General features: G+C 39.9%; 1 protein-coding gene and 4 pseudogenes across 6 annotated transcripts; 4 read left to right on the top strand and 1 right to left on the bottom strand.

The window, feature by feature from the left end:
* Positions 1-78: 78 nt before the first annotated feature.
* LOC144368344 (uncharacterized) lies at positions 79-13,578 on the bottom strand. 6 transcript variants are annotated; one of them, XM_078027165.1, is made up of 6 exons: positions 7,740-8,358; positions 7,409-7,592; positions 4,032-4,206; positions 2,744-2,949; positions 1,723-1,807; positions 79-289 (listed from the first exon to the last, which is right to left on the bottom strand). In XM_078027165.1, exons 4-6 carry the CDS (start codon positions 2,939-2,941, stop codon positions 87-89), a joined length of 486 nt encoding a protein of 161 aa, XP_077883291.1. In that variant the 5' UTR covers positions 2,942-2,949; positions 4,032-4,206; positions 7,409-7,592; positions 7,740-8,358; the 3' UTR covers positions 79-86. The 6 variants fall into 6 exon arrangements, 5 of the variants coding, with proteins under 5 accessions (XP_077883291.1, XP_077883290.1, XP_077883293.1 ...); XR_013428131.1 differs by lacking the exons at positions 7,409-7,592; positions 7,740-8,358 and adding an exon at positions 13,231-13,571 and having other exon boundaries at positions 79-231; XM_078027164.1 differs by lacking the exons at positions 7,409-7,592; positions 7,740-8,358 and adding an exon at positions 13,231-13,578.
* A 2,075-nt stretch (positions 13,579-15,653) lies between these two features.
* Positions 15,654-16,519, top strand: LOC144368688 (poly [ADP-ribose] polymerase 1 pseudogene; annotated as a pseudogene).
* A 6,482-nt stretch (positions 16,520-23,001) lies between these two features.
* Positions 23,002-23,950, top strand: LOC144368342 (myb/SANT-like DNA-binding domain-containing protein 3 pseudogene; annotated as a pseudogene).
* Positions 23,951-24,127: 177 nt separating this feature from the next.
* On the top strand, positions 24,128-26,075 carry LOC144368687 (autophagy-related protein 16-1 pseudogene; annotated as a pseudogene).
* On the top strand, positions 25,824-26,772 carry LOC144368343 (autophagy-related protein 16-1 pseudogene; annotated as a pseudogene).
* Positions 26,773-27,991: the final 1,219 nt, after the last annotated feature.

The following is a 27,991-nucleotide window of genomic DNA, read 5'->3' as shown; positions in this document are numbered from 1 at the left end:
TTAGGCAGTCTCCATCATTCAAGACCACACACAAGATGCAGATACCAGGAGAGCAGGTACAAATATCACTTGCCTAATGGAATCTCTCATGAGCTGGGCACCTTGGAACATCTTTCTGTGAGCAGGGCCTCTGGGCACCTTACAAAATGCTCTGCCAACTTGTGCTCTTCAGCCAGTTCCTCTCCATGGCTCTCAGGGTCATGCTGGATGAGGAGGTCCTTGATATGCCTACTGAGGAAGAAAGAAGCATCTTCATCTTCCTGCAGCTTCAGGGGGCCAATTCTGGTGCCTGAAATTCAATCAGGACATTAAAATCCCTAAGGTAGGATACAAGGGGAAATTTATAACTAGAACTCAATGAATGGTGGGATAGTAGGATTTGGACACAGATTTCTATGACAATATCCCTTTGAAGCCTTCAAACCAATATTCTGGTACTTTTTGAGCAATTGTTCACACATTCTTGCACTTGCCAGTTTACCTCCTGCAGACTACTACACACCCAATGTTGGTACTTCATGTACTTTCTTGGTACTTTTCTTTTGATACTATCAAAAAATACATTTGTACATGTGTATATATTTATACATTTAGGCATATAAATGTATATGTATACTCATGTACAGGTACATATGTATAGATAAAAACATATATAAGTACAGATATATATCTAACTGCTTCCTTGCTTTGAGAGCCCTACTACAAAAGATGAAGTATGTGGAAGGAAGTCTGAATTTAACCCTGCATTTAGACTCTACATGAGAAGGTGGATGGGACCTGGGTACAGGAAATCCCGAGACTGATTCATTCAGAGTAAGTCTACAAGTACCAAAAGGAAAACAACTTATGTGGGGAATGACATTGCTGTTTGGGTGAATGGAATTGGTAGTAATCGGCAGCTTGTGTGTACATGGTCGTGTTTCTCTCTGTCCTTCCACCTGGGTTGAGCTTGGAGACAAAGTGCTGTGCCAGCCTGTTCCTATCAGCAATTTGCTCTCAGAGGACCTTCCCCAGGGGACTGTCAGAGTCTTCCATGTGAGGAAGTCCTTGAGATGCTGACTGAGGAAGAATTAGGCATCTCTCCCTTCCGGGGACTGCTGGGGTAACTGGGTGACAGCTCTCAAGCCTGAGCATGACTTAGAACAAAGAATTTCCTGACGCAGGTAGAAAGGAATGCATCAGAATGGATGCAGTATTGAGAAGCGATAAGGATTTGAGACAGGTGTTTCTGAAGACATCATGAGGAGTCCTTCAGTGCAATTCTGACTCATTTAATGCCAGAAGTCCATGAACGTTCATAGTTTACTTGAACTCTATTTCAATAAGTTCAGAAATAATAAGTTTTGACATTTAATACAGGAATATTGAAGAAAGCAAGCAATATCCTTTAAAAACACACTTTGAAACTCTGTGCAATACGTACAAACACACAGAAGACCAATTTTTCCCTGGATCTGGAGGGAAGAATCTATACAATCAACATATCACATTGGTTAGCTCAGCACCCCTGGATGATCAGAATTACCTGGGGGCATTGGCTCCTGTCCTTCATCCTTACCATGTTATTTATTTCCTGCCAATAAAACCAGACTGGGCCAGCCACATTAAACTACTCCTGCTTTACACATTGCAAACACGAGCATAGAAATGTTCTCTGGGTACACTGGGATGTCCTGAGAAGAATACTGAAGGAGAACTTAAAAGAAGGTACCCTGCACTTACCATAAAAACTGGCCTTGTTTTGGAGACCAGGTGAGTAGGCAGTCCTCTTCTGATAAATTATTGACCCAGATCCTGTCTCTGAACTCTGGAAAAAAGTCAAGCATGCACTTTTTTCCTCCCAAGAGATTCTGGTAAAAGTGCCTAGCTGCCTTCTAAAACACATGGGTAAGTTCCCTCAGCAGACACTTTGTTTCATGTTGGTTCAGATTAGAAAAGACACTGAAAATATATTTAGATGGAATATGCAAACTCTCACAAAGGAAACATTTATTGGTGTGCCATTGACACAGTATCCTTGGCTATTAATGGATTTTGCAGGTGACAGGGTAAAGCCTTATCTTCAGGGAAAATGCCATACATAGGCAATGAGAATTTGGGACTGGAGCTTAGAGCCAAGCAAACATGGTACCATCTTGAAACATATAAGCGATTTTGCTGTCCTTCTTGGATAGCCACAAATGTTCAAAAACCACTGCGGAGAATTGATATTTTAACAGGACAAGTAGAGGAGAGATAAGAGAACCCACTGCAAAAGAGTCTTTTGGATAGATGATTAGGCATCTGCATGCTAAAGAACTAAATGAGATTCTTTGAATACATTCACTCTCCTCATCCCTGCCTGCAATGTTCCATAGCTTGCATTTGCCAGTGAGTGCCAGGAGGGACAGGTGGGGCTAAAAGTTGGAAGAGTGCAAGCTACCTGACCCACCCAATGCCTGTACTTCAGACCTGGTCCTAGTGTTTGACTCATACCAATGAGTAACTATGGGACCTGCCTGCAGGGAGATCTCTCTACCCACATAGAGGGTTGAAATTGAAGAATAGGGAGGCTACCTGGGAACCCACCAGGAGCCACCTTTTTCTTTTTAATTTTTTTTAATAATTGTAGATGGACAGTTTTATTTGTTTTGTTTTTATGCTCTAATCTCTTTAGTTTTTTATGCAGTGCTAAGGATCACACTCAGTGTCTCACACACATAGCCAAGCACTCTGCCACCAAGCTACAGCCCCATTCCACCACCTTTTTCATGGAAGCAGTGTATTCACTGGCCCCATCCAGAGTAGAGTAAACCACATGTTCCTCAGAGAGGGAGGCTGGACTCTTGCTTGGGAGGCCAGAAAAGTGAGACAAGTCATGACAGCTGGAATGAGCCCAAAGCACCTCTTTCAATGAGTCCATCAGCACTTCATTCATATCCTCCTCCACTTGCAGCTCCATGCAGAGACCTGTATGATATACAAAACAATTACATGGCTGCATTTTCTTAGTTTCAGAAGAGTATATCACTGCAGTGTTTTGTACAAACACTAGTTTTTCCTATACTTACACACAAAAAGCAACCTTCAATGACAATAAATATACTCTACGTGAATGGCAGTAGTGATAATGATTTATATGCTCCATTCAAAGTTAGTAACATGAAATGCAAAAGTACTAAAAGAAATGATCTGAGCAAGTTTGACAGCCAGAATCGAAGATTATTGTCTTATATCATCTTGTTATTCTGAATAATTGTAATATATGTGTGTGAGGTTGTATATTCTGAACTTAGTCCTATCAACAAAATTAATTATTTGACGGAATTAATTATTTTGAGTTTCAACATTCACAGGCAGGGATAGAAACATTTTTATATGCAGATCTAGCTTCCAGGCCACAGGTCAGAACACCCAGCATCACATTTAATTCCCATTAGTAGTCCAGTCATTATTTTATTATGATTATACAGTCTTGTAAATTGTCCTTTTTTATGAAATGCAATCAATTTTCATCTAATAACATTTTAGATGCCAAGTATTTAGAAGTGACTCTGAAGAACAAAGTTATTTCCTGAAAATGTTCATACTAACATACAAATTAGCACCAGACTGAAGACAAGGACAAAACAAAATCAAATATAAAGACTGGATTTTAAATGCCACTACTAATACCAGATTAATTTTGAATATTCCTATTTGTACTGGAGTATTCATTACAAAAAGAACATTTCTAGTTTAACATCTTCAGAATAAAGTTTTAAATAGCAATCCTTAAAATAGTTCATTTGAAAATATATAGAGAAATGTAATAAGCATGCATAAATGTTTTTTCATCAGATTTGATTACATACTTTTTGCAGATATTTATAAGTTATTCACCCCTGATTATCAGTAAAGTTTGCTAGATGTCATGAAATAAAAGATCCGAAAAAAGATTCTAGAATAAACACTGCCACTGGAAAAGACACTGAAAAGCAGCCGTTTGCAACATTTTGAAAATCTGCTTTCATATTTCAGTTTTATAAGAAGTAGTTTTAAGTATTACATACATGATGATAAATTTATACTTGTCTCATGTAGTCCTGAATTTGGTACAAAAGAAACTAAAATCACATCAAGGGCTGGGGATGTGGCTCAAGTGGTAGCGTGCTCGCCTGGCATGTGTGCGGCCCGGGTTCGATCCTCAGCACCACATACAAGCAAGATGTTGTGTTCGCCGAAAAACTAAAAAATAAATAAATAAATAAATAAATAAATAAATATTAAAAAGATTCTCTGCTCTCTTTTTTTTTAAAAAAAAAATCACATCAAATCTCAAATCGAGAAAAGTAGTTTTGTTTTGTTTTTTCCTTTTGATAAGTGAGCATGTGTTTTGCAATCTCTCAATTCACAGGAGTACAAAGTTAGACCCTGAACATGTCTTGTGGCTGTCTTTGCCTTCCTTCAGAGCTCCCAAATCACAATGAAGTACATTGTAACACAGTACTGAGGTTCAATAGTTGAACACCTGAAAAATATGACTGATTAATTGGTTAAAATGTAATCATATTTGTCAATATAATTTAAGATTAAAAATAATTCTCATATCTTACTACTGATTTTCAATATAGCCCATCATTTTGATTCTTTAATACTTGGTATATTTCTCTTAAAAAACATATTGGGAAAGGACAGTTTCATTGAGATAAGGACAAAAACAAAAATTATTGAGCTCTATGGAAACTTTGATGATTAAACAGACAGCAGTTCAAGCACCTCTTACTTTCTTAGCTAAAGGTACTATTGATGAGCACATCAGGTACTAGGAAGGTCAAAGTGCATTGTGCTAACAGACAGGAGAGTTGTATTTAAGGTAGTGTGTTAATAAGCACTGAAGAGATCCATTAGTAACTACAATGAGGTTGTTTTAGTCAAAGGGAGTAATTAATAGAATTATGAATAATGGTTGTTATGCAATTCAACCCTAGAAAATGATATTGAATATGAAAAGACAGACTTGATATTATCCAATAATGTAGTGTTTGTCAAGTGTCAACGTTAGACTAAAAAGGAGTTGATTGTGTATATCTCTAAGTTAAATACAATTGCCTAATTGTTGAGTGACTTCTACAAGTGTTTTGTTTGTAAAAAGGTTTTTTTTTTTCTTTAAAAGTGGGAAGACACAAATTGCTATTTGCTTACTGTATTTCAAACTTTCACAAATAGTGAGGATGGGGGTTAAGAGCATAATGTTGGATAAAATGTTCAAATGTTCTAATAAAGACCAAAAAAATGTAAATAAATCTACAAGTGCTGCAAGACTACTTATTTCTCAGTTCAGAAACTGATTTTATGACATCAATGACAGCTCATTGTTAGAAAAAAATTGAAGACTAACTCTGATAATAGGAATTTCTTAGAAGATACTGATCTTTTCCTTCATTTAATAAAATTGATTCACTTTCTGCATTCCCTTCTGCTTTCTACCTTCCTTTAAATACATTAACAGATTAAATATATTAACAGACTTTCCCACGAAATATATTAACAGATTTGTCCATTCTTATTGACTTTCTATTCTCATTTGACAGCCCCCCAGCCTTCAGTGCCAAAAGGAAGCACTAAAATAACAAAATGCTTGGCTCCAGAAATTACTCTAGGCAACAACCTTTATCTTCTGTCCATTCTTTTTCAGTTCATCTCCCATTGACCATGAGCAATCTTCCTCCTTTCTTTTGACATCTTAGAGACTTCACTGGCTTTGAATCAGCTTCTACCCAGGTGGGAGCTATAAAACTACCCCAGTAATCACAGAGGACTGTGTAAAGGCAAATTCAAAACCTTTTTCATGGTGAGGAAGAGATGAAAGGCTTAGAACTCTCATAAATTAATAAATTCTTCTAATCACAATTCTAAAATAGTATTCTTCCTTTATATTCATATTTGTCTTTCCAGAGCTCAGATCTTCAACAATTATTATAATAGTATACTTATTATTCATTTCCTCCTCAATTCACTTAACTACATATACACACATACAATAAAGGACTCTAATAACTCTATCAATGCAATTTTCACAGAGAGTATACCCGATTGCATTATTGTCATTAAAATCATTCAATATCACTCTTTGTTTTTAGAAAAATTCTATTTGGGGGGATTGGTGTTTCATGACTTGGATCCTTTTCACTAATTTGACCTGCTTTTTTGCACTTTAAAACAAAAATGCTAATTCTAGTGTTGCAAACCACTTTGGGTTCTCTAGATGGTCAAGCTTGAGTATTTCTGTGCACCTTCAATCCCTTACTCCTTAATATGGCATTTCCAATGACTTATAATTCCTGCCTCATACCATGTCATTGCCTGACTGATTCCTACCTAGCTTTCTAAAGTGAGTCTATCAGTGGGATGTTCTGATAACTGGTGCTTACAATTCGCTCAGTTGCTCTTTCTAGGTGATTCTATGGCACTCTGTTAATTCCCATCCAACAGATACAGAACGTGCACAAATTCTTTTTCTGCTTGCCACTTTATGCAACGATACCACACACCACCTGAGGGTCTTATATCTTGTATGTTTGAATTCCAAGCACTTTGTCACAGTAAGTGCACAAAAAATGTTTGCCAATTGCGTGCCATAAACTCCAGATACTAAAATATTAAAAATTTCATATATGGAATTTCAAACTTAAATTTTAAAATATGAATATTGATGTTAGGACAAAGTTTCCCTTTTAGAGTCTTTCTATTTGACTAACTGGATTCTAAACTGGATATCAGAGCTCTTGGAACATGAGGCAACAACAAAAGCCAGGGACACTTAATACAGGAACTTTTCTCTACCTACTGGACTTCCAGAATACATCTCTGTGTTCTATAGATCAAACAAAGCTCCCAAATACATAGCAATTCTGGATGTTGAGAAACTTTAAAAAAGGAATGTCCAAAAGAATATCATTTCAACAAAACACAGAAGTCAAGGGGAAGAGAAAAGGACGAATAGCCAATAGTAGTGAGTGACATCTAATATTATGATGATAAGATGGAGACAAAATAGTCTTTATGCTCATTTATGATATGAAAATACTACAGTTTATATAGCATAAGGATGAGAGATTAAATAGAATATCAAGCATAACAGACAGAAAAAGCAATTTAAAATCATGACTACATAAGGTATTTGTGACTACATTATTAAATACATCTTATTCAGCTTTACATGGTTTCCTTTATTTTGGTAATTTAGCTCAATGTCAGTATTTCCCTTCAAATTACTGAAAATAACTTTAAAACACTTTGGAAGATATTAAACAGTTAAAAGCATACACTACTTATAATTCTTACTAATTCCACACTTAAATGTATGACTTGTAAAGTTGTTAGTACGTATTATATTAGAAACAAAAAGTTGTCGCCCACATCTTTCTCTAGCTGGGCCCAGTTTTACCTTAGAAATTGTATTATTTTAGGAAGTCAACTGAGTGGTCCTCCCAATTATGCAACAGTGTGACGAAAAATCACGCTTCTGTGAATGGGGACAGAGATACTTGACCTTCAGTGTTCTGACTGAAGCTTCCCTGACCACTAGCCCCTTCCTGTGTAGAAATGATTGTAGAAAAAGGACAAGGAGCCTGCTGGGAAGAAAAGGAACAGAGTTCAGGAGTCAACATCCAGAGCCTACAGAGACTCTAAATTTCAGAGCTACTTCCAGCAATAGGGCCCAGAAGCATTTGAACATGGAAACTTGTGTGCAGAATACTTTGAGCTCATCAACTTACATTTGTGTATTCTTTAGAATGGAAAAACCTCCAAACTAATAGAATTCTGGAATTTGTGAGGTCCAAAACAGTTGATATTAGACTTCTTGGCAAAAAGGAGAGAACTCATGCCATTAATTGGGCAAGTACAATATTCAACGGTATTTGTACCACCAAACTTGTGAAGCAGTTCATGCAGCTTGTGCTGAAGGGGAAAAATAGCATTTGTAACACCCATTTCCAGATATGAAATATTTTTACTACAAAGACATCTGTCTCTGCATAACAAAGTTATAAATCATCTGGGGAAAAATTATTTCCTGTAACTCTACCTTGTATGGATGCTAAAGCATCAATCATTTTTCTTCTACAAATGCTATTTTGGTTCCAATATTAATAAATATAAACCTATTTCCTCTGTTGACCTCTCAGGCATGTTAAAACAACTGCTGCCTTAGCAATGCTTTTCTCAGACAGCACGTACATCCTAGCCAAGCTAGATTAATTTTATCTGCTTTCCTGATTCTCTTTAACACAGTACAATAAATTAATTCAATATGAAGTAAACTTTAACATATCCAAGATTTTGTACATGTAACAGATACAGATTTTGTAAACTTGTTTTTGAGGGAAAAAGTAGCTTAAATTTTAGTTTTTTCAGTCCACTTAATCTGTATTAATTACTACATTCTTATTTTGAAGCTTAAAAGCAGGCAATATGTACATGAATGATCATGGTTATTCTAACAAAAGTTTATTTACAAAAACACTCATAACAGGTCAGATTTGAACTGTGGGCCCACTTTTTTTATCCCTGTCATGTATTACAAAACTGGGAAATAATACATAAAAGAACGTGCAGTAAAGCAAACCATGACTAATACAAGTAACTACAAAAAATTTCTAGGACATAAAGTATATTTACCTCAGATTTGTTACTATTATCTCATAATTAAGTGGCCTACAAATGGTTGAATAATGGAAATACTCTACCAGCATGCAGGTAATTCTAACCTAGGTCAGTGAAAATCATATTGCCTCTCAAAAATTCTTTGTTGGGGCTGGGGATGTGGCTCAAGTGGTAGCGCACTCACCTGGCATGCACAGGGCACTGGGTTCGATCTTTAGCACCACATAAAAATAAAATAAATATGTTGTGTCCACCTAAAACTAAAAAATAAATATTAAAAAATTCTCTCTCTCTCTCTCTCTTCTCTCTCTCTCTCTCTCTCTCTCTCTCTCTCTCTCTCTTCTTTCTCTCTCTCTCTCTCTCTCTCTCTCTCTCTCTCTCTCTCTCTCTCTCTTTAAAAAAATTCTTTGTCAAAGCTCTAAACAATTGCTTTGGCTATTGTTGAATTTTAATAGTATACTTGCAATTTTCAGATTATCATGTTTTCACTAGTGATCCTTAAATTGATGAGGAAAAAAAACTGTATGGAATATGGGTGTTAATTGAGCCACCTTCATTACACAGTCAAGAGTGTGGTCATGAAGTTTTGATATCCTCTGCACTCACTTCAGGCAGAGTTCATATCCACAGACCCTGTGATACTACCTATCCCTGCAATAAAACTACAGATTACATGAGCTATTCCTCACTGGGCATACAGTGTCAATAATGCAAGCTGAACAAATTCTTGACATCTGCTGTACAAATTTGTTCCTCTCAACCACACTGTCTTCTATACCTAAATGTTTGTTAGGGGATACATCTTATGTTAAGTGTTCTTACCACAATAAAGTAAAATTTAAAAGTCACAATAGATTAAATATAAGCACAGACATTATATTATTATAAACAGGAAGAAACAAATTTGAGTTACCTCATTTCTGTCATTCAATTTTACAACTTGAGTTTTTTTTTAATATTTTCTGGAATTTATTGTGAAATAAACTTTTTATGTATCTTTCAAATTGATTTTTCTTTTTAAAACGTTCTGTTTATTATTCATGTTTCAGAGAACCTGCCCTTTACTAGTGTTCTGCTAGAGCACTCCTCATTCCAGTTCACCCTGACATGTCACACCTCCCTGCCTTTGCATAGATTCTTCCCCTGCCAGGTGTCCTTCCACTTGATGAGCTCTTTCTCCTCTGAAAACCACATTCAGAATTATTCTCTCTTTGGATACCCCATAGTACTTTCTCTTTCAAATATTTTGTTTTAGTTGTAGTTGGACATAATACCTTTATTTTATTTGTATATGGTACTGAGTATCAAACCCAGCTAATCCACAACCCCAGCCCACCCTACAGCATTTTAAAAGTATTCGCATTATTCTGCAGTGATAATTTATTAGATTATAGACTAAGGTTTTGGTTTTATATATTTATTTTACTTTCAAGAACTCTTAAAATGATTAAGACCTTGTCTCCTTGCACGGATTTCCTACAGCCTACTCTTATCTCTCACAGAAGAGAAACATCAGTAAATACTTGTTAAATGAATGAGTTTATTGAAAGATCTATCTATCTTCATTTCTAAGGCGCTATCTATTGTAATACTGTCTTTCAAGTCGACAAAAGTTTTTCAAAAAAGAAAAACTACATTAAACATTTACCAATTTAAAAATGCACCTTAATTTAGGGAATATGAAAATGGAAAATTATTTACATATCTGAATTGATGTAATCCAATAATGTCTAGAAAAGAGACTAAATATATTAAAATAAAGCATGTGCACAAAACAAATTAATGGAAAACAAAATATTCCAAAATAAAACTGCATCTTCTGTTTTAGAACATAGTACTGCATGGAAAATGTTGCTTTTGTTCAGAAAAAGCTTTTAGTTTTAACCCAGTATGTTTTCTCTCTAAGCAGTTTTTTGCAAAAATACAACTGCTTCCATTTCTCTCTTCTTTCTTGATAATTACTTCACTCCCAAGTAATTATCTCATCTTTTCATCAATTATTACATTTCCCACCTTTCGGTTAATGATGCCTTTGCTTGCTTGCCTATAGGTAGAATTAAGATTAAGGATAAAAGCACATTATTTAAGTTAATTTCAATCATTTATGTTATTATTAAATGGAGAGCCAAAGACTGCTAAGGTGAAGTTGGAATTTCTGGATTACTACCATCCTGTGGAAGTTATTAATCAGCTACATCACAATGGCCTGATGGACCATAAGAACTCAGAAGCCTTCAATTATGTCACAAGGTCTACACTGCTGCAACAACTAACACTCTATGTCTCTAGAGGGTGAAGGAGGAAAGTATGTACCTAGTCTGGTGTTTGAAAATTTATGTCTAATCTGCACAGAAAAAAGTAATTTAAGATTTACTGTTTTTAGGTATTAGCTTCATATCATAGCCATGCAAATTAGAAAAAAAGTAAAATTACATTTAATGATAACAAACTAGAAATTGAAATAATTTTATATTTATTTTAATTGCTAAATGTTCATACATACTTAATTTCATTTTGATGAAATTCTAATTCTCCAATTTTTAGATCTTGAAAATATGTTCAAAGTATACTATAAGGAATCACAAAATCATTCTTTTTAACATTAAGATGTTCATTTAGACACAATATAGAATAATATAGCTCATATTAATTATCCTCCAATTCTAGGCACAAAATCAATATGCTATTTTTCACTGTGTGGCTAATAAGGGCAACAATTAGTCAACAGTGAATCAGTTACCTATAAGAGTGTCAACAGTCTTATAACAGTACACAAACTATTATATTTATGCTATAGTACAATAAATTATTTTGTTTGTAATTCTTTCAAGGATGAGTATATTAGCGGACATCATTTTATACCTATAAGAACAAGATTAGATACATAGGTCCCTATAGCAATTTAAAAACAAAACCCCAAACAGTGAATCACTATTTTTAAGAAAATGTGCTCCAAGATACACAGTTCCTTATTGTGTGTGTCTATTTTCTGTGGGTCTTGCTTCATGACCATTTTGTGCAGCTTGTGTGTGTCCAGTTAGAGATTTTTAAGGTTGCTAAATGTTGAATGGAATTTCAGTGGCTGCTTGACTACAGAAGAGCATAGATAAAGGGTGTGATTATTTAACAGCTAAAAGAACACAAAGATTATTTAAGCATAAATCAACACAAAAAAATATCAAAAATGAAATTGATGATGTTCAATATTCAGTATAACTATACAAGCAAAGACCGTTTACTACAGACTCATATGATTAATATGAAAATAACCTTGTTACACAGGACACTTTTTCAATAGAAATACCTATCATGAGATTCCAAACTTAACATCATTTGACAAATTAAAACAAGGGAAAAAAACTGTTATTGCTTTGTTCTCAATATTGTGGTTCTATCACAAAGATTATTATTTTAAACTTTTTCTGGTTTGCTTAAGTATTAATGTAAAGCATATGCTTATTAATCGAAGAAAAATTCACTATGCAATAACAATTTCTTGACATAAATTTGCATAAAACAATGCAGAATGATATTAGGATCACATGGTCATGCAAAAGTGCCTTTCTTTTTTTTTTTTTTTTTTTGGTGGGGAGGGAGGGGGGCATCCAATGGACTTAACTCAGGGAAACTCGACCAGTGAACCACATCCACAGCCCTATTTTGTATTTTACTAGACACAAGGTCTTACTGAGTTGCTTAGCGCCTCTCTAAATTGCTGAGGCTGGCTTTGAATTCGAGATCCTCCTGCCTCCACCTCCAGAGCCACTGGGATTACAGGAGGGCGCCCCCATGCCTGGCCAAAAGTTCCTTTCTTAATTTTCAGGATTTTTTCTCCTTTTAAAAAATAATTTATCAAAACTACACTGAGTTTTATCTCGCTCCAGTTTGAATGCCAACCATCAAGAGTACAAATAGTAAGAAATGCTGACAAGGATGCAGGGAAAAGGGAACAGGGACCCTCAGTGGAATCCTAAATTGATCAACCACTATGGAAATCAATATGAAGGTTCTTCAATAGTGTAGTCATATTACCACCATATGCCCTAGCTACACCACTCCACAGTATTTATCCAGAAGAACTCTTAGTTAGCACATATAGAGCAAACATAATCATGTTTATAAACATGCAGAACATGCACAATTCATGTTTATAGTAAAACAATTAACTATAGCCAAGTCGTACAAGCAGCCTAGGTGTCTGTCACCAGATGAAAAGACAAAAGAAAATGTGATACATATAGACACAACAGAGTTTTACTGAGCCCTGGAAAACAAAACAAAATTATGTCATTAGTAGGAAAATGAATCTAGAGAATATGGTGTAACGTGAAATAAGCCAGACTCAGAGAGTGAGAGTCATCTGAATCCATTATACGTGGAAGGTAGAGAGAAAAGGGAGGAGGGGGGAATGCAACATCTCATAAAGACAGAAGAGAGAACAGTAGTGTAAAGGATGGGTTCAAGGGGCGGGAGGATGGGAGAGAGCGCGCAAGTACTGGGGGATGAAATTAACCAAATTGTGTTATGTGCAGGTATAAATATCGCAATGAAGAGGAGGAAGGGTCCGCACAGGAGGCAGCGCTCCTGGAGAGCGGGGTCTACCTGCGAGCAGAAGTCCATGCCCTGGACGCCCAGCTTGATGCACGTGGGACGCTGGAGCTTGGTCTCGCTGCTGCAGCCGTCCATCTCGCACACCCCCGTCTCCACCGCCGCTGTGCTGCCCGCCTGCCCGCCTGATGCCGGCGGAGGAGCGGTTCACTGGGGAAGAGGTGGGAGGGAGGGGGACCGACAGCGCAAGGGGAGGAGGTGGCAAGGGAGTCTAACAAGGAGTCCCGCCCCCTGCGGGTCCAGAAGTGAAAGTGGGGAAAGCGGAATCCCGGAGGGGACCACGCTGTGCGCTCCGCCCTAGTCCAAGAGCGCAGCTGGCGCCCCGCCTACGCCTTCCCCCGCCTTAGGGACGGAGCGCAGGTGGGGGCAGCGGGGAGTCCAGCCTCGCTTTGTGCTGGTTGAACGCAGTTCACTGTCTGCGCTCAGCTCTCTCAAGCTCTGGGCGGTGAAGGCCAGTGAGAGTCAGCGAGGAGAAGGGGGTACGCCATGCCAACTCTGTGCCTTGGAAGACACATGCCCAGATGTCCTTACTGACCAAGGCTCTAGAGCTCTGCAGGTTCCCACGTCCTGCACCTCAGGCAGGTGAAAAGGGCGCTCCACTCTTCTGCTTTGGTTCCACTGGCCGCTAGGTGCAAAGTAATTTCTTTTCCTATTTCTCACTTATAATGTTTCCTCTGAGGCCTAAGGACCACCGCTTGTCACAGAAAGGAGAATCAGAGCTGTCATGGGGCAGAGAGCTGGGGTTTGCATCTGTCCTCCCTTTCTTTCTCTCTCTCTCTCTCTCTCTCAACTTTTGCACACACCATCACCACTGCTGGTTTATCTCTTGCAAGAGAAAACATACCTTATACATATTTACATATATGTAACCAGGGATATAGTAAATTCTAAATAAATAATTAAAGAATGAAAGGTAAATGAAGTATTAAGAGAGTTCTTTTTTCAAGTGACAAGAATTTTTGGCTAGCAGATTAGCAGTGGAAGCGAAATTAACCAAATCAGGGTAAACTGAGTATTTATACAAAAAAGACAAAATTGAAGTGCCAATCATATAGTCAGAAAACTTTCTACTGAAAAGTTTGCAATTTTATTAAATAGATACTAAATGGACATGTAAGTCATGTCCAAACTATTTTATCTCAGTGTAGTGTCAAGATTACAAAATTCACTTCTTTTATACGGGAGAAAAACAGTGTTTTTATATGTCATGTCAAACATGATGAGACTTCCCTGAAGGTACTCAAGGATATATACTTATCTTAGAAAAACAAAGAACACAAAATCAGATATTTTTATGTTTCATGGATTATCTTTTTCACTTTTTAGAAAAATAAGGAACATTACATGATTACACAGGCCTCTCCCTAACCTCTTAAAGACTGAGTTGGGATGGGTGTCATAGGCATCACTTTCCTGGTCTTTTGCAAAGCCCACAAGATGGTACCCCTATTTTGCATGAATTAGGCACAAATAGAACTTGCCTTCTTGGGTTTTCTATCTATGTCCTTGATCTTCTTTGCCAAAATGTGGGTATGTAGAAATACTTGTGTATGATGCAATCTATGACAGTTTTTATCATCTGTATAGTTTGTATTCAATTAGAGACCTTTCCTATGGAAATGTTACTAATTTTTATTAAAAGATTGCTATTGTTCATGTAAAACATGAAAAAAAAATCAGTGAATCTGATAGTGTGAACTTGGGGGACTAGTTACTCAGAGCTGTGACCAAGCAGAGGGATTCTTGCAAAATGTATGTGCTTTCCTCTCCTGGGCTCACTTCTGTTTCACACTCTCTTGCACTCCAGATGATCAATGATGTCTCTCCATCAAGAGCCTGTGCCTCCTGGGCATGCCAGTCTTGGCATCTGGCCTGCAGCACCTGGCTCCACATCCTGCCCCAGCTCACAAGCACTGTTGTGCAGTATTGGTGGGAATTGTTTTGTGTTGTTGGAAGGCTTCTTGGATACTCAGCAAGCATCAGCCTTTTAATGTTGGAGGCTTATTGTCATTCAGATGTGTAACTCTGCAGGTGTACAGAGTATCAGATTTTACTGTCAGTGGGTTGTACTTGACATGTCTTAAATTGTATGTTTTTTGGAGAAGTTTATATACTTTCTTGGAGACAGGATAGCCTTTTCTTTAATATCCATTTAAAATCTATTCATTTCATTTAGTGGGAGTGTTAACTTGTCACCAAACAGGACTCTACTTAAAAGAAAATTTAAAACTCTTTGGCTTATATGTGCAGGCTGGGTGTGGTGGTACATGTCTGTAATCCCAGCAGTGCAAGAGGCTGAAGCAGGAGGATGGGGAGTTCCAGCCAGCCTCAGCAAGGGCAAGGTACTAAGCAACTCAGTGAGACCCTGTCTCTAAATAAAATACAAAATAGGGCTGAAGATGTGGCTTAGTGGTCAAATGCCCCTGAATTCAATCCCAGATACACCTCCCCACTCCCCACCAAATTGCTTCTACACCCTGATGCCCCTTGACTATGGGATGAGAAAGTTCTGCTCCTGAACAATGCAGACAGTGTGCAGGCCAAAGTACAAATGCCGGACAACTTCCTGGACATTGGGATGGCCTGCAGTTGGCTTAGGGGTGGATCTGATGACAGTAGCAAGGACCCCATTGATGTCAACTACAAGAAGCTCAAAAGTGACATTAAGGTAGTTGACAAAGACTCTGAAGAAGCAGAGATCATCAGGAAGTATGTTAGGAACACACACGCACAATGCCTATGACCTGGAAGTTTGGATATCTCTAAGGTAGAGTGCAAAGGGGAGAGCCAACACTACAAACCCTTTAAGTAGCTTCACAATCGAAGTTTGCATGGCACAGGTGCAGGACTATCCTGGTCCCCTTCTAGGCATAGCCCTGCCTGAAGCACCTGTGACAGGCTACATGTTTGGCAAAGGCATATTTTTTTCTGATATGGTCTCAAAGAGTATCTACTACTTCCACACATCTCAAGGAGACAAGATAGGCTAAATCCTATTGGGAGAAGTTGTCCTAGGGAACATGGATGAACTGAAGCATGCTTCACATATCAACCAATTACCCAAGGGCAAGCAGAGTGTCAAAAGATTTGGGCAAAACTATCCCTGATCCTTCGGCTAGTATTACTCGGGAGAGGATAAAGGACTGGTATCTCATAAGGTGTTATCTATACCTGCCTACTATATAATGAATACATTGTCTTTGATATTGCTCAGGTAAATCTGAAGTATCTGCTGAAACTGAAATTCAACTTTAAGACCTCTCTGTGGTTAACAGAAATATGAGTTGCACCCTGGTGACTCTCATTTGAATTAACTGTGTGCTCATGCACCAACACACCCAGCAGAAACCTCAACTAAGCTGCCAATGGATGTTACCTTTACTAAATCTCCTTAGAAAGGGTTTTTACATAAACAGGTTAAAAGGTTTTTCTCAAATTTTCAAATCCTTTTTATGTTTAATTTTGCATTGGAGGGTTTGAGGGTTCTATCTAGCCAGGCACAGTCCTGACAGATACATCTGACAGTAGAGGGAAAGTGGGGGAGAGGTTTTTGGTTTGTTTTGTTTGCTTAGACTAGTCCTGTTTCAAAAAAAAAAAAAAAAAAACCAAGCCAAATTACAGCACTTGCCTTATTGGTTTCCCAAGAGATGGAAACAATGTGTTTCCACCCTTTTCTCTAAGTGTTCATCTTTAGTTTTAATTCTGGCAATGTGTGATGCATTTATTTTGAGCTAAACATAAAAAGTAATTTCATACTAAAAATGCTACCATTAATAATATTTGTCAACATCATCAGTGATCACTTGCCTATTATGTTTCTCAAGACCAGAACTCTAAAAACACAAATAGTTTTTGGTGGTTACATACATTTTCTTTCTGTTTTCCTTTTTTGTATTTTTATTTAGAGACAGGGTTTTGCTTAGTTGCATAGGCTGACTTTGAACTTGTGATCCTCCTGTCTTAGCCTCCTGATCTGCTGGGATTGCAGATGTGCACCACTGTGCCCAGCTAGAAAAAAAATCTTGTCTGGTCTTCTGGTGGTGATATGGACAGAAGCTAATTGAGCCATGTATGAAATGCTTGCTTGTGCATCAGTCCTATGATGAACCTGTCACCTGTTTACCCCACTAAATTCACATGACCAAGAGTGGAGGAAGCATGAATCCCCAAGGGACAATCAACGTGCTATTACCAGCAGAAGGGGAAACACAGGGTTATATCTCAGTAATACGGTAACCCTGGGTTCAATCCTTTGTCCTGCCAAACAAAACAAAATAAATGAAATGGTCTGAGATGAATCCACAGGCAGACAGACCAAGAATACCCCCAGATCTTTCCATAATACAAACCACCTCAAAGATGTCCAAATCTGCTTTCAGTCTTGCTCTGCCTACACGGCTCCTGAACACAGGAACCTCAAACTCAGCATGTCCCAAATCAAACTTAACTACATCTAAACTTGCTTCTTTTTTATGTTATCTTCCCATTCACCTCGTTTCCCAAGCCAGAAATATGAGAATCACCCTGAGGCATGAGTGGAGAGAGTAGCTGGGTATATAAATATGGAGCCCAGATTTCAGAAGGAAATTATCATGAAAACGCATGAGACCACTTAGGGAGAATTTGATAGTGTGAGCAGAGAAGAGGTAAAATAGACGGAGTCTCAAGGAACAACTACATTTAAGGGAAAGTATTCCCTTAAAGAAGAAAAAAAGGGAGAAACAAAGAGTCTTGGCATCACAGAAACCCAGGGAAGAGTGTTTTGAGAAGTGGGAAAGTTTGATTGAAAAATGCCACACAGGTCATGTATAAGGAATGAGGATGTAGTCACTGGGCTCCACAATTAGAAAACCATTGGTAATCTTGACCAGACCAGCATCAGTGGAGTCCTGGCAACAGGGATTATTAGACTGCAGTAGGCTGAGGAGGAACCAGGAGAGCATGTGGAGACAGGGAGAGTAACTAGCCTTTTCAACAAGCTTCACTATGAAGGGCAGGATCTGGGTGCAACTTACGTTTGAGGCATGGATTTAATTTTATTTTTAAGGCAAAAGAGATTCCAGCATACAAAATACTGATGAAAAAAGCTGGTAATGAGGCAAAGGGGAACACTACAGGAGAGAAAAAATAAAGTCCTTGAGGAGATGGGAAGGGATTTAACTGTTGAACAAATGAGAATTAGTCCTAAGAAAGAATACCAACTTCCACTCTGATAGGAGAAAAAAGAGATAGAGGTCCGACTGGGGACACATTTACAAGTTGGGAATATGGAAGTCGATGGAATCCTTGATTTTGGGGATATGCCTGTAATCCCAGCAACTGGGGAGGCTGAGGCAGAAGGATCAGGAGTTCAAAGCCAGCCTCAGCAACTGAGTGAGACCCTGTCTCTAAATAAAATGCAAAATGGGGCTGAGGACATGGCTTTTTTTTTAATCATCAAATGTTCTGTTCTAAAATATTAGAGAATATCAAGAGAAAAGCTCCCTTAAAACTGTTCTTTTTCTTTTGAAATTTTCTATTGTTTCCACCACTCAGCAAAGGCTACCTGCTTCTAAGGCAGGATCAAGCTTACAAGGCACAAGCTGGATCCTTGGGAAAACTCCTGCTTCAATTCAGGGGAAGTCATGCCTTGGTGGGTTTGAATGAAATTGTTGAGGATGTGATTCCTTGCGACTTTGCCAGCATCGTCCCACTCTTGTAGAAAGCTTAAGAGCCTGCTAATTACTGCCTGTTCTTTTATAAAAGTCATGATCAATCAGTAGTCCTGAGGTGGGCTCACTACCCCCAAAGGAGTACACTTCATATGTGATTCCAGGAAGGGTGTCCACTTAGCCTAGCCAAGCAAGACAACTGGGTGGACAACTGTGGATCAATCTCCAGCCCTGGAACTGCAGCTGGTAGTGGATAGTGGAGGCAGCTGGACAATGAAACCAAAGGGCACTGTCTTCACAGGATACTAATAGATGCAATATGGAGAGGAGAGACCCTCTGGGTTGGCAGAATAGGACACTGCAGGCTTCCTACCTTCACAGCTGTGTGAGGGGGTACATCTTCCATTTATGACTCAGTTTAAGCTTTTTGATGTTCCATAAACAAGACAAACATATATATTGGGCAAATCTGGTGTTTCAAACCCAGCAACTGCCAGGAGTGGTGGCTCCTGCCTACAATCCCAGCAACTGGGGAGGCTGAGGCAGAAGGATCAGGAGTTCAAAGCCAGCCTCAGCAACTGAGAGAGACCCTGTCTCTAAATAAAATACAAAATGGGGCTGAGGACATGGCTTGGTGGTCGAGTGCCCCTGAATTCAATCCCTGTTACTCACCCCCCTACACCCACCCACCCCCCCCAAAAAAAGAAAAACCAAACCCAGCAACTGAAAACTACCATTTTGGCTCCTTGCTGGTAGACCCTCTTCTTTCTCCTTTCTGTTGCCATCCCCTCCCTACAGGACCATCCAAGGCTCCCAACTCTTTCTTTTCTTTTTTTTTTTTTTTAAAGAGAGAGTGAGAGAGGGGAGAGATAGAGAGAGAGAGAGAATTTTTAATATTTATTTTTTAGTTCTCTGCAGACACAACATCTTTGTTGGTATGTGGTGCTGAGGATCGAACCCGGGCCGCACGCATGCCAGGCGAGCGCGCTACCGCTTGAGCCACATCCCCAGCCCCCCCAACTCTTTCTTTTCAGATGCTCCCAAGTGCGTCCCTCCAAAAAGCAATCATTTTCACGGAAATTAAAAAAAAAAAAGAAAGAAAGAAAAGCCTGTCTAGCGCCAGGTGGGGAACATTTTAACTAGACAGGAAGCTCCTTTCAAGTCCTCTCCTAAATTTCTCCGTGAAGAGGAGGAAATCGCCATAACTTTTCATGGTCTCCAAGGCGCCTCCACAGAGCAGAGCCTGGCAGAAGCGAGGAGCAACCCTGCTATGCTGGGGGCGCCCCTGAGCTGCTCAGGTTCCTCTCGCCTTCTCCCAGGACGAACTCCGCTGGGATGCCCTACACTGAGGCGCAAGACCCTGGGCACCTGCGCCCCCTACTGGCCTCAATAGATGCTTGGAAGCGCGCGGTTCTTCAGGTCAAACGTGGGTGACAGTTAAGAATCTAAGTAACTGACTGAACTGCTCCCAACCGCTTGAACCCAGGACTGGAAACTGAGTCTGATCATCCCACCTCTGAGCCTAGGAACACCTTTTCCTATTTCAAGTATTTTCTACTTGAATGGAAATAGGACAATAGGTCCAAATAGAAGCAGGTGTCCTGGCGAAGGATTTGGTGGTCAGCGGCTTAGGGTCACCTGAGGACAGAGGGGGTCTTGCAGGGTCATGGGGCCCATTGGCCACGGGGTGGAGACCTCCAGTGCCAGCAAGCATGGAGCCCTCAGAGTCATTCTTGATAATACTAATATGTGTTTTCCTTCTTTTTTCATAAATACCAGTTAGAATATTACATTTTTTACTTTCTCAGAAAATAACATTTTCAAAAATTAAAGGAAGAATTGTGGGAGAGAGGATCTGAACAGTGGATTTGGAGAGTCAGAAGAACCACTGAGAAGGTAATGAAGGTAATGCATAGAGCTGGTATGTCCATTAACTCAAGTGTGACCTCAAGGAAAGAAGTGCTGGACTCACCTAGGGAGTTATTCCTTTGTGGTTCTGCACCCAGATATCTGGGTATGGGCTTCATGCCACTGTGGGTCTATGCTGGCAGCAGTCACGAAGGAGAGCTCTGTGCAAGTGGAGGAGAGCAAGGGAAAGCTGGAACCCACCAGTTCCTCTCCATCTGTTCATCACCACATTAAACCAGAAGAGTCCTAAATTTATAATCTAGACTAAAATTATAATTGATATTTTAAGAGAACATGCAATTCATAAATGTGTGTGCACCTAATATAGGTTTCAAAATACGTGTAGAGAAAAATGACAAGAATTAAAGGAAATCTACCATCACATATAGAGTTATAAACATTTGTCTGTAAAAGGTAGAACAAGTACAAGAAAAGAAAAAAGTGTGTATGGCTATAGAAGATTTAAATACTACAAGGGTATTTAGATTATTATATCTAGCAGATAGAGAAGAAACATTCATTTCAGGATTACATGGAACATTCACCAAAGTAAACTGTAAGGTACATCTTGGTTATAGATTTAATCTTGTATTTTCCACACATACTTAAGTGCTGAATGTTGGGTCCCTCACCGATGGCACTATTAGGAGTGGTGGAAACTTTGGGAACTGGGACCTATTTTGAGGAAGTAAAGTCATTGGAGGCATGTCCTGGAAGGAGGCCATAAGTACTTGGACCTCTTCTGCTCTCTCACTTCCCACACACCATGATGTGAATACCTTTGCTCCACCACATGACCCCAACCAAAGTGTTTGGCCTCACCACAGGTCAAAGAAAAGGGGCAAAGAATCCATGGATTTAACCTTTTAAAACATTTGCTTAAATATATTTTTCCTTCTTTTAAGTTGTTTATCTTAGGTATTTTGTCACAGTGTTGGCAAGTTAACTCATACAATATAAAGTGAGTCTCAAGATTTTCTTAAGAATTTTTTTCAGTGTATATTATTTGACAACAGAATTAAATTATGTGTCAACATTGTAAGTATCTGAAAGATAACCAAACCTTTTGGAATCGAGTAGCGTATTACTTTTTAAAATACATGTGTGTTAAAAAAAATTACAAGGGAAATTGGAAATTATTTTGAGCTGAAGGATAACTGAGATTCAACCAAGCAACAGCAATAGTAGGTAGATGAAGAAGATCTTAAAAGAGCATTTCTACGTCCACCTGGTTACATTAGAAAAAGACACATAAAATCAAGGATGTCTTGAGCTCCCACCTTGGAAGCTATAAATAAAGAAAAGAAATAAGCCAAAGTAAATGGATGAAGGGAAATAATAAAGATAGGAGGAAAAATAAAAGAGAAAATGATGACACCATAAAGAAAAACAATAAAATGGAAAATGATTCTTCAAAAAGCTAAAGAGCAAGACCAAGCAAGAGAGAGAAGCGCAATAAGCAATACCAAATACAAAAACCATCTCAATAGATCCTAATGTACTACAATAATGTAGTATTGTGTATCTTCCTGTAAGGTTCTATTGTAAAAAAAAAACATTTAATTCAATGACAACATATTTTTTTAAAAAACCAGAAAAAAGTGAAAAATCTGAATAAGTATATATACATGTGATAGTAACCAAATTTATAAAAACATATCAAATGTACTCTAAAACTATGACTTCATTGGTGATTATGTCAAATATTTAAGAAAGAAATAAGACTAACCTTATCCAAAGTTTTTCTGATAACATGCCCTGGATATACGATACAGCCAAACCCATAATATGAGGTCAGAAGGATCCTGGTCACAAAATGCCCAAACAACACTTAAATGTTTTATTAAAACTTATAACTAGTATCACTTTTTTCAGTGCTGGTGATCAAACCCAGGGCCTTGTGAACCCTAGTCAAGGATTCTACTGCTGAGCAACCACCTCAGTCATCCCAAGGGCGCCTACCGACCGGCAGGCGGCGGTGGCCCGCGACAGGGCGGTGGATTCGGGCTTTGTGGCCGCGGCGCGCGCGGCGGGGCCTGGCCGGCAGGGGGCGCGCGGCGGGGCCTGGCCGGCAGGGGGCGCGCCGCCGGCGCCAGGCGCTCCGGAGCCCGCGGCCCTCCCGGCCGCTCAGCCCGCGAGAGGAGTCGAGGCCGCCGCGCTGGTGCCTCGCCGGCCCCTCCCCGGGTCTCCGCGGCCACCGCGCCACCCCCTCAGGATAGCTAAATGCCCAGAGAAACAGAGTGGAAAATGCAAAACAATGAAATTATAAAACCTGCCAAATACTTCTCAGAGTGGGAAAAGAGCATCTTGCTTGCTTTGGTAGAAAAGCACAAATATGTGCTGGAGTGCAAGAAAAGCGAAGCCCGAACTATCGCCCTCAAGCAGCGGACCTGGCAAGCGCTTGCCCACGAAGACAACTCTCAGCCCAGCGTGTCGCTGCGGGATTTCAAACAGCTCAAGAAGTGCTGGGAGAAGATCAAGGCTCGGACCAAAAAAATTATGGCCCACGAAAGGAGAAAGTGAAGCGAAGCGTCAGCCCACTGCTGAGCACCCACGTCCTGGGGAAGGAGAAGATGGCCAGCATGCTGCCCGGGCAGCTGTACTTTCTGCAGAGCCCGCCCGAGGAGGAGCCCGAGTACCATCCTGATGCCGCAGCCCCAGAATCATTTGCTGTTTCAAATAGAGAACTGTGCGATGATGAGAAAGAGTTCATACATTTTCCGGTATGTGAGGGGACCTCTCAACCTGAACCCTAGTGTTCAGCTGTCAGAATAACAGCCAATAAAAACTACAGGAGCAAAACCTCTCAGGAAGGTGCTTTAAGAAAGATGCATGAGGAAGAACACCATCAACAAATGTCCATCTTACAACTGCAGCTGATACAAATGAATGAGGTGCATGTGGCCAAAATCCAGCAGATAGAGCGAGAGTGTGAGATGGCAGAGGAGGAACACAGGATAAAAATGGAAGTTCTCAATAACAAGAAGATGTATTGGGAAAGAAAACTACAAACTTTTACCAAGGAATGGCCTGTTTCTTCATTTAACCGGCCCTTTCCCAATTCACCCTAAGACTTTGGGGTTGGCTCCCTTGTAATTAATCTGTGTTGGCAAAGGAAATCTGGAACATGAACTTGCGGTCAGTAACTTGTAACAGAGCTACAACTAGGAAAATTAGAGTGGTAGTAGTCACTTATTTAAGAATACATTCAGGTAAACAGCTGCACCCTATGTATCCCTTAAGTGGCAACGAAGCTGTTATAGTTTCTGAAAATTATCTGAGTGCTATAATTCTGAATGTATTGTCTCTTAATTAGAATTCATATAAGAACGATGTGTGAGTGTTGTATCTTTTTTTAATCAAATGCAAGTGTGACTATAAAGGAGTGTGGCTGATTTTTTTCTTTTTTTAAGCAGACAACAGAATTTTTCTATCAAATGAATGCTCTCCCCATTGAAAGTGGCTGTCCAGGCAGGGTGCCCATCCGTTTCTCCAGTGGCTGTGTTATTACTCAGAACTTGCTAGAGGTCTTTAAGGAATTTCTGCAAAAGCTGCAGCACCTCTTTCACTTTTTCCAGTGTCATCCTCTGACTGTGGATTTTCTGTTTCCAAAAAGCCCAGCATTTGAAAGGATAGTTTCTAATGTGGCTCATAAACTGCCATTTAAGGCTCTTCCAAATACTGTCTCCAATAGTAGAGAGTTTTGTTGGGAACTAAGGATGTAACAACTTTGAGGGAGAAATGTTTATTTAGGTTTCTACACTGTTATGTTTGTTTTATTTAAAAAAGACTTGGAATTAAAAAAAAAGAAAAAAGTAAATCTCAAAAAATTACAAAATGGACATGGCATTGGGAGCACCTGTGTCTGGAGTTGATCTCTGGGGCTGCTCTCCTTCCTGTCTCCTTTGGTCCCCTTATGCTGTGGTCGGAGGCCTCCACTAGGATAGGAGTCCCTTAGGTGCTGTGGCAACATGCCACTTCTTCAGGCTTCAGTGTTGCTGGCATTTCCAGCTGACATGCCACCTTGCAGAGGAGCTGAGGTGCTGTAACTGGATGCAGAGAGAGTCTTTGGGGAGATAATCCTGCAGTTCCTGGACACAGTGGCACATGGAATGTTGACATATCCAACCAGACCTTGAAGGACAAATATGATGCCATGAAGGTCATTTTACTGTCTTTGAGGAGAACCTGAGGACAACTACTGCAGAGAACCAGGAGCCAGTCACTAGGCAGATGGCCAACAAGGCCCAGGAAGCCAGCTGCCTCAATGCAGAGAAGGAAAGGGACTCCAGGAGACAGCAGGCCTGGCTGCAGAAAGAGCTTGCCGAAGCCACAAAGGAACCGCTGCCCATTGAACAGGATGATGACACTGAAGTCATTGTGGGTGGGATGAGCACACAGAGGAGATCTCCCCTGTGCAAGCTATCAGCAGAGCAGCTGCTAAGTGACCCTCACAGCCCGCTGGAGGTCTTCAGGATTCTCTGTCTCTCCGTTTCCACTCCCCCAAGACAATGTGAGCACTCATCCTGGCTCTGGTAAACATATGAGGGTACCAACTACTACTGCCTTATGTGTCTTTGATGCACATGATGGGGAAGTTAATCCTGTGCAGCTCAGGGCAGGTTCCCTATTACTGGCCACAGGTGAATGGAAATGTTAAGTTATGGGAAGCATTTGGAGACAAATATGAGTTCAAAGGCTCCCTATCTGGTAGTAATGCTGGAATTACAAGCATTGAATTTTTTTTTTTGAGAGAGAGATTTTAAATATTTTTTAGTTTTTGGTGGACACAACATCTTTATTTTATTTTTATGTGGTGCTGAGGATCGAACCCAGTGCCCCATGCATGCCAGGCAAGCATGTTACCACTTGAGCCACATCCCCAGCCCCAAGCATTGAATTTTCTTTTTTTTCTTTTTCTATTTTTTATTGGTTCTTGTTGGTTATATATAACATTAGGATTCATTTGATAGTACTAGGGCTTACAACTTCAAATAATTTTGAAGCTGGACTGTGGATGATTATTGATTATAGCACATGCTCACAGGACATAGTGGGAAAGTGTTCCCTGCTGATTTCCTGCTGGACAATGCATGGATGTCTCAGGAAGTCATGACCTGACTCTTGAACTCTGGGATCTATGCAAGAAAGCATAAAGAGAGCATTTGCAGGATTCAGTTACAATGATGTTGTTTGCACAGAGCAATGTGTGATGAGTGGACTTTTTGACAAGAAAAGTCATTTCAGGGACATCTGGTCAGAGTGTGGTGTGAGAAATGGAGCTGTTGGGGAAGATTTTTGCTTTGGATCTAAACCCAGAAAGGACTGAACTTCTGAGCTCTTCCCATGATGACTTGCTGAAAATCATTGGTTTTCAGACAAATGCTCTCAAGCAGAGGTTCAGTGCACCTGGATTCAAGTGCAGCTCTGTACCAGAGTCTTCAGGCCTGATTGCAGTTATGTGGCAGCAGTCTTGGCCAAGGGCTCTCTCTGTTCTCTATGTCTGGATAGTGCTCACAGGGAAAGAGGAGAAGGTTCTTTCAAAACAGCACAGCTGCTCCCTTAGGCTGGATTCAGTGAGGCCCGACTGCTAAGTGAGCCAGACTTACAGTGCATGGGGAATTTCTCTAGAATTCTTTTGCTGTCAACGAGTCTCTGCCTAGGCAGGTACAGCTGGATTTGGAATGCACTGGGTATGGTTTACAGTCTTGACTCCAGTGCTCTTCTTGTCTCTCCCAGAAGCTCTTCTGTCAACACTGTGGTGTGGTGTCTCTCCAGTGTGCATGTTGTCAGTGTGAACAAAAGCAGCAAATCTATGCTAAGGGCACAGAATTGATGACCTTCAGGAGAGTAGCAGGGATGCACACAGTCCTGTCCTGTGGGCACAGGTCCTTCCAGAGAAGAGCCCATGTCATGCAACATGGTGGCCTTCCTTTGTACAGGATTTCTGAGAATTTTGACTAAGCTCTCTAATGGCTCGGAGGAAAAAATACTGAAACAGCCTGACCCTGCAAGTCACCTGGCCAAGGATCAGGCTCTTGTCTCAGTTGGTGTGGGAAACACTAGTAATTCTGATCTTCCATACCTCATTGGGGAGCCACAGGGTCCCCTCTAGCTCTTCTCACTGGATGACAGTGCCAGTGACACCCACATGTCCAATTTTGTCCGCAGCTGTGCTGCTCCCATCCAGTTCTACCAGATGCACAGCTATGGGAGGCCATCCTTGCATGTGATTTGAGTTACCTCCCTGGCTGGGTGAGAGACGCTTAGAAACAACTGTGTTAGAGCCTTCCCCACCCTTTTCCAGGTCTGAGGGCTTGTCCTTGCAGAGGCATGTCTGGCCACTGCCCTGAAGACCCAAGCATCACCCCTGACCTTGGGATGCTGCCCCCCTTCATCTTCATTGGATGATACTTTCCCTGGAAGTTTTTGTTCCCCAATAAAAGCCCACTCCCTGACATGTTCTCTCTCTCTCTCTCTCTCTCTCTCTCTCTCTCTCTCTCTCTCTCTCTCTCTCACCTCTTCTGTAAACCTCGCCACCACTTTAGGTGGCTGGAGGCAGGAGCTAGGAGAAGCCATCTCAGAGCTGGTATTAAAGGTAATGAGAGTCTTGTCTCTTTAATTTTAAACTCCCTAGCAATTACTTATGAACCAAACCTTCTTTCAAGAATCAAGAAAGGCAGTCTTCAAATTACAGGGTGGGTCAAGCCCATAGAGACATTTTGATTTCTTTATTTTTATAATCTTTCTTACATCACTGCATAATGATAAACTTGCCAGAAGACAAACTTTGTCTTCACTGGTAAGTGAGCTATTCAGGACAAATAGTATAAACATGAAAAGTTTTCTGGATAGAAAAGGCACAGACAAGTAAAAGAATGTGTACAGGGCAATGACCCAGACAGAGCAATATGACAACTGTGGCAAGAAGAAGAATGAGAAGAAGCCACAGAAGATTCAATGAACAGGACTGAAGGTTTTGTTGTGCACAGAAAATTTTATAAATTCACATGACACACAGAGGACCAACAGTTACTTGCATTAATAATTTTCCTTCATTGTGTCCAAGTCCTTTAGTTTGTCCTGGTGACAATGACAGTACCTGAGCCAGGAGAAGAAAAAGAAGAGATGTCGAAGACCAGAGTTAGAGAACCCAGCCAACACCCCAAACTACAGAGAAAATAACTGAATCTAGG

This window comes from Ictidomys tridecemlineatus, chromosome 11 (genome assembly GCF_052094955.1).
Source record: "Ictidomys tridecemlineatus isolate mIctTri1 chromosome 11, mIctTri1.hap1, whole genome shotgun sequence".
NCBI classification, from domain to species: domain Eukaryota; kingdom Metazoa; phylum Chordata; class Mammalia; order Rodentia; family Sciuridae; genus Ictidomys; species Ictidomys tridecemlineatus.
This window is presented reverse-complemented; position numbering and strand designations above follow the sequence as displayed.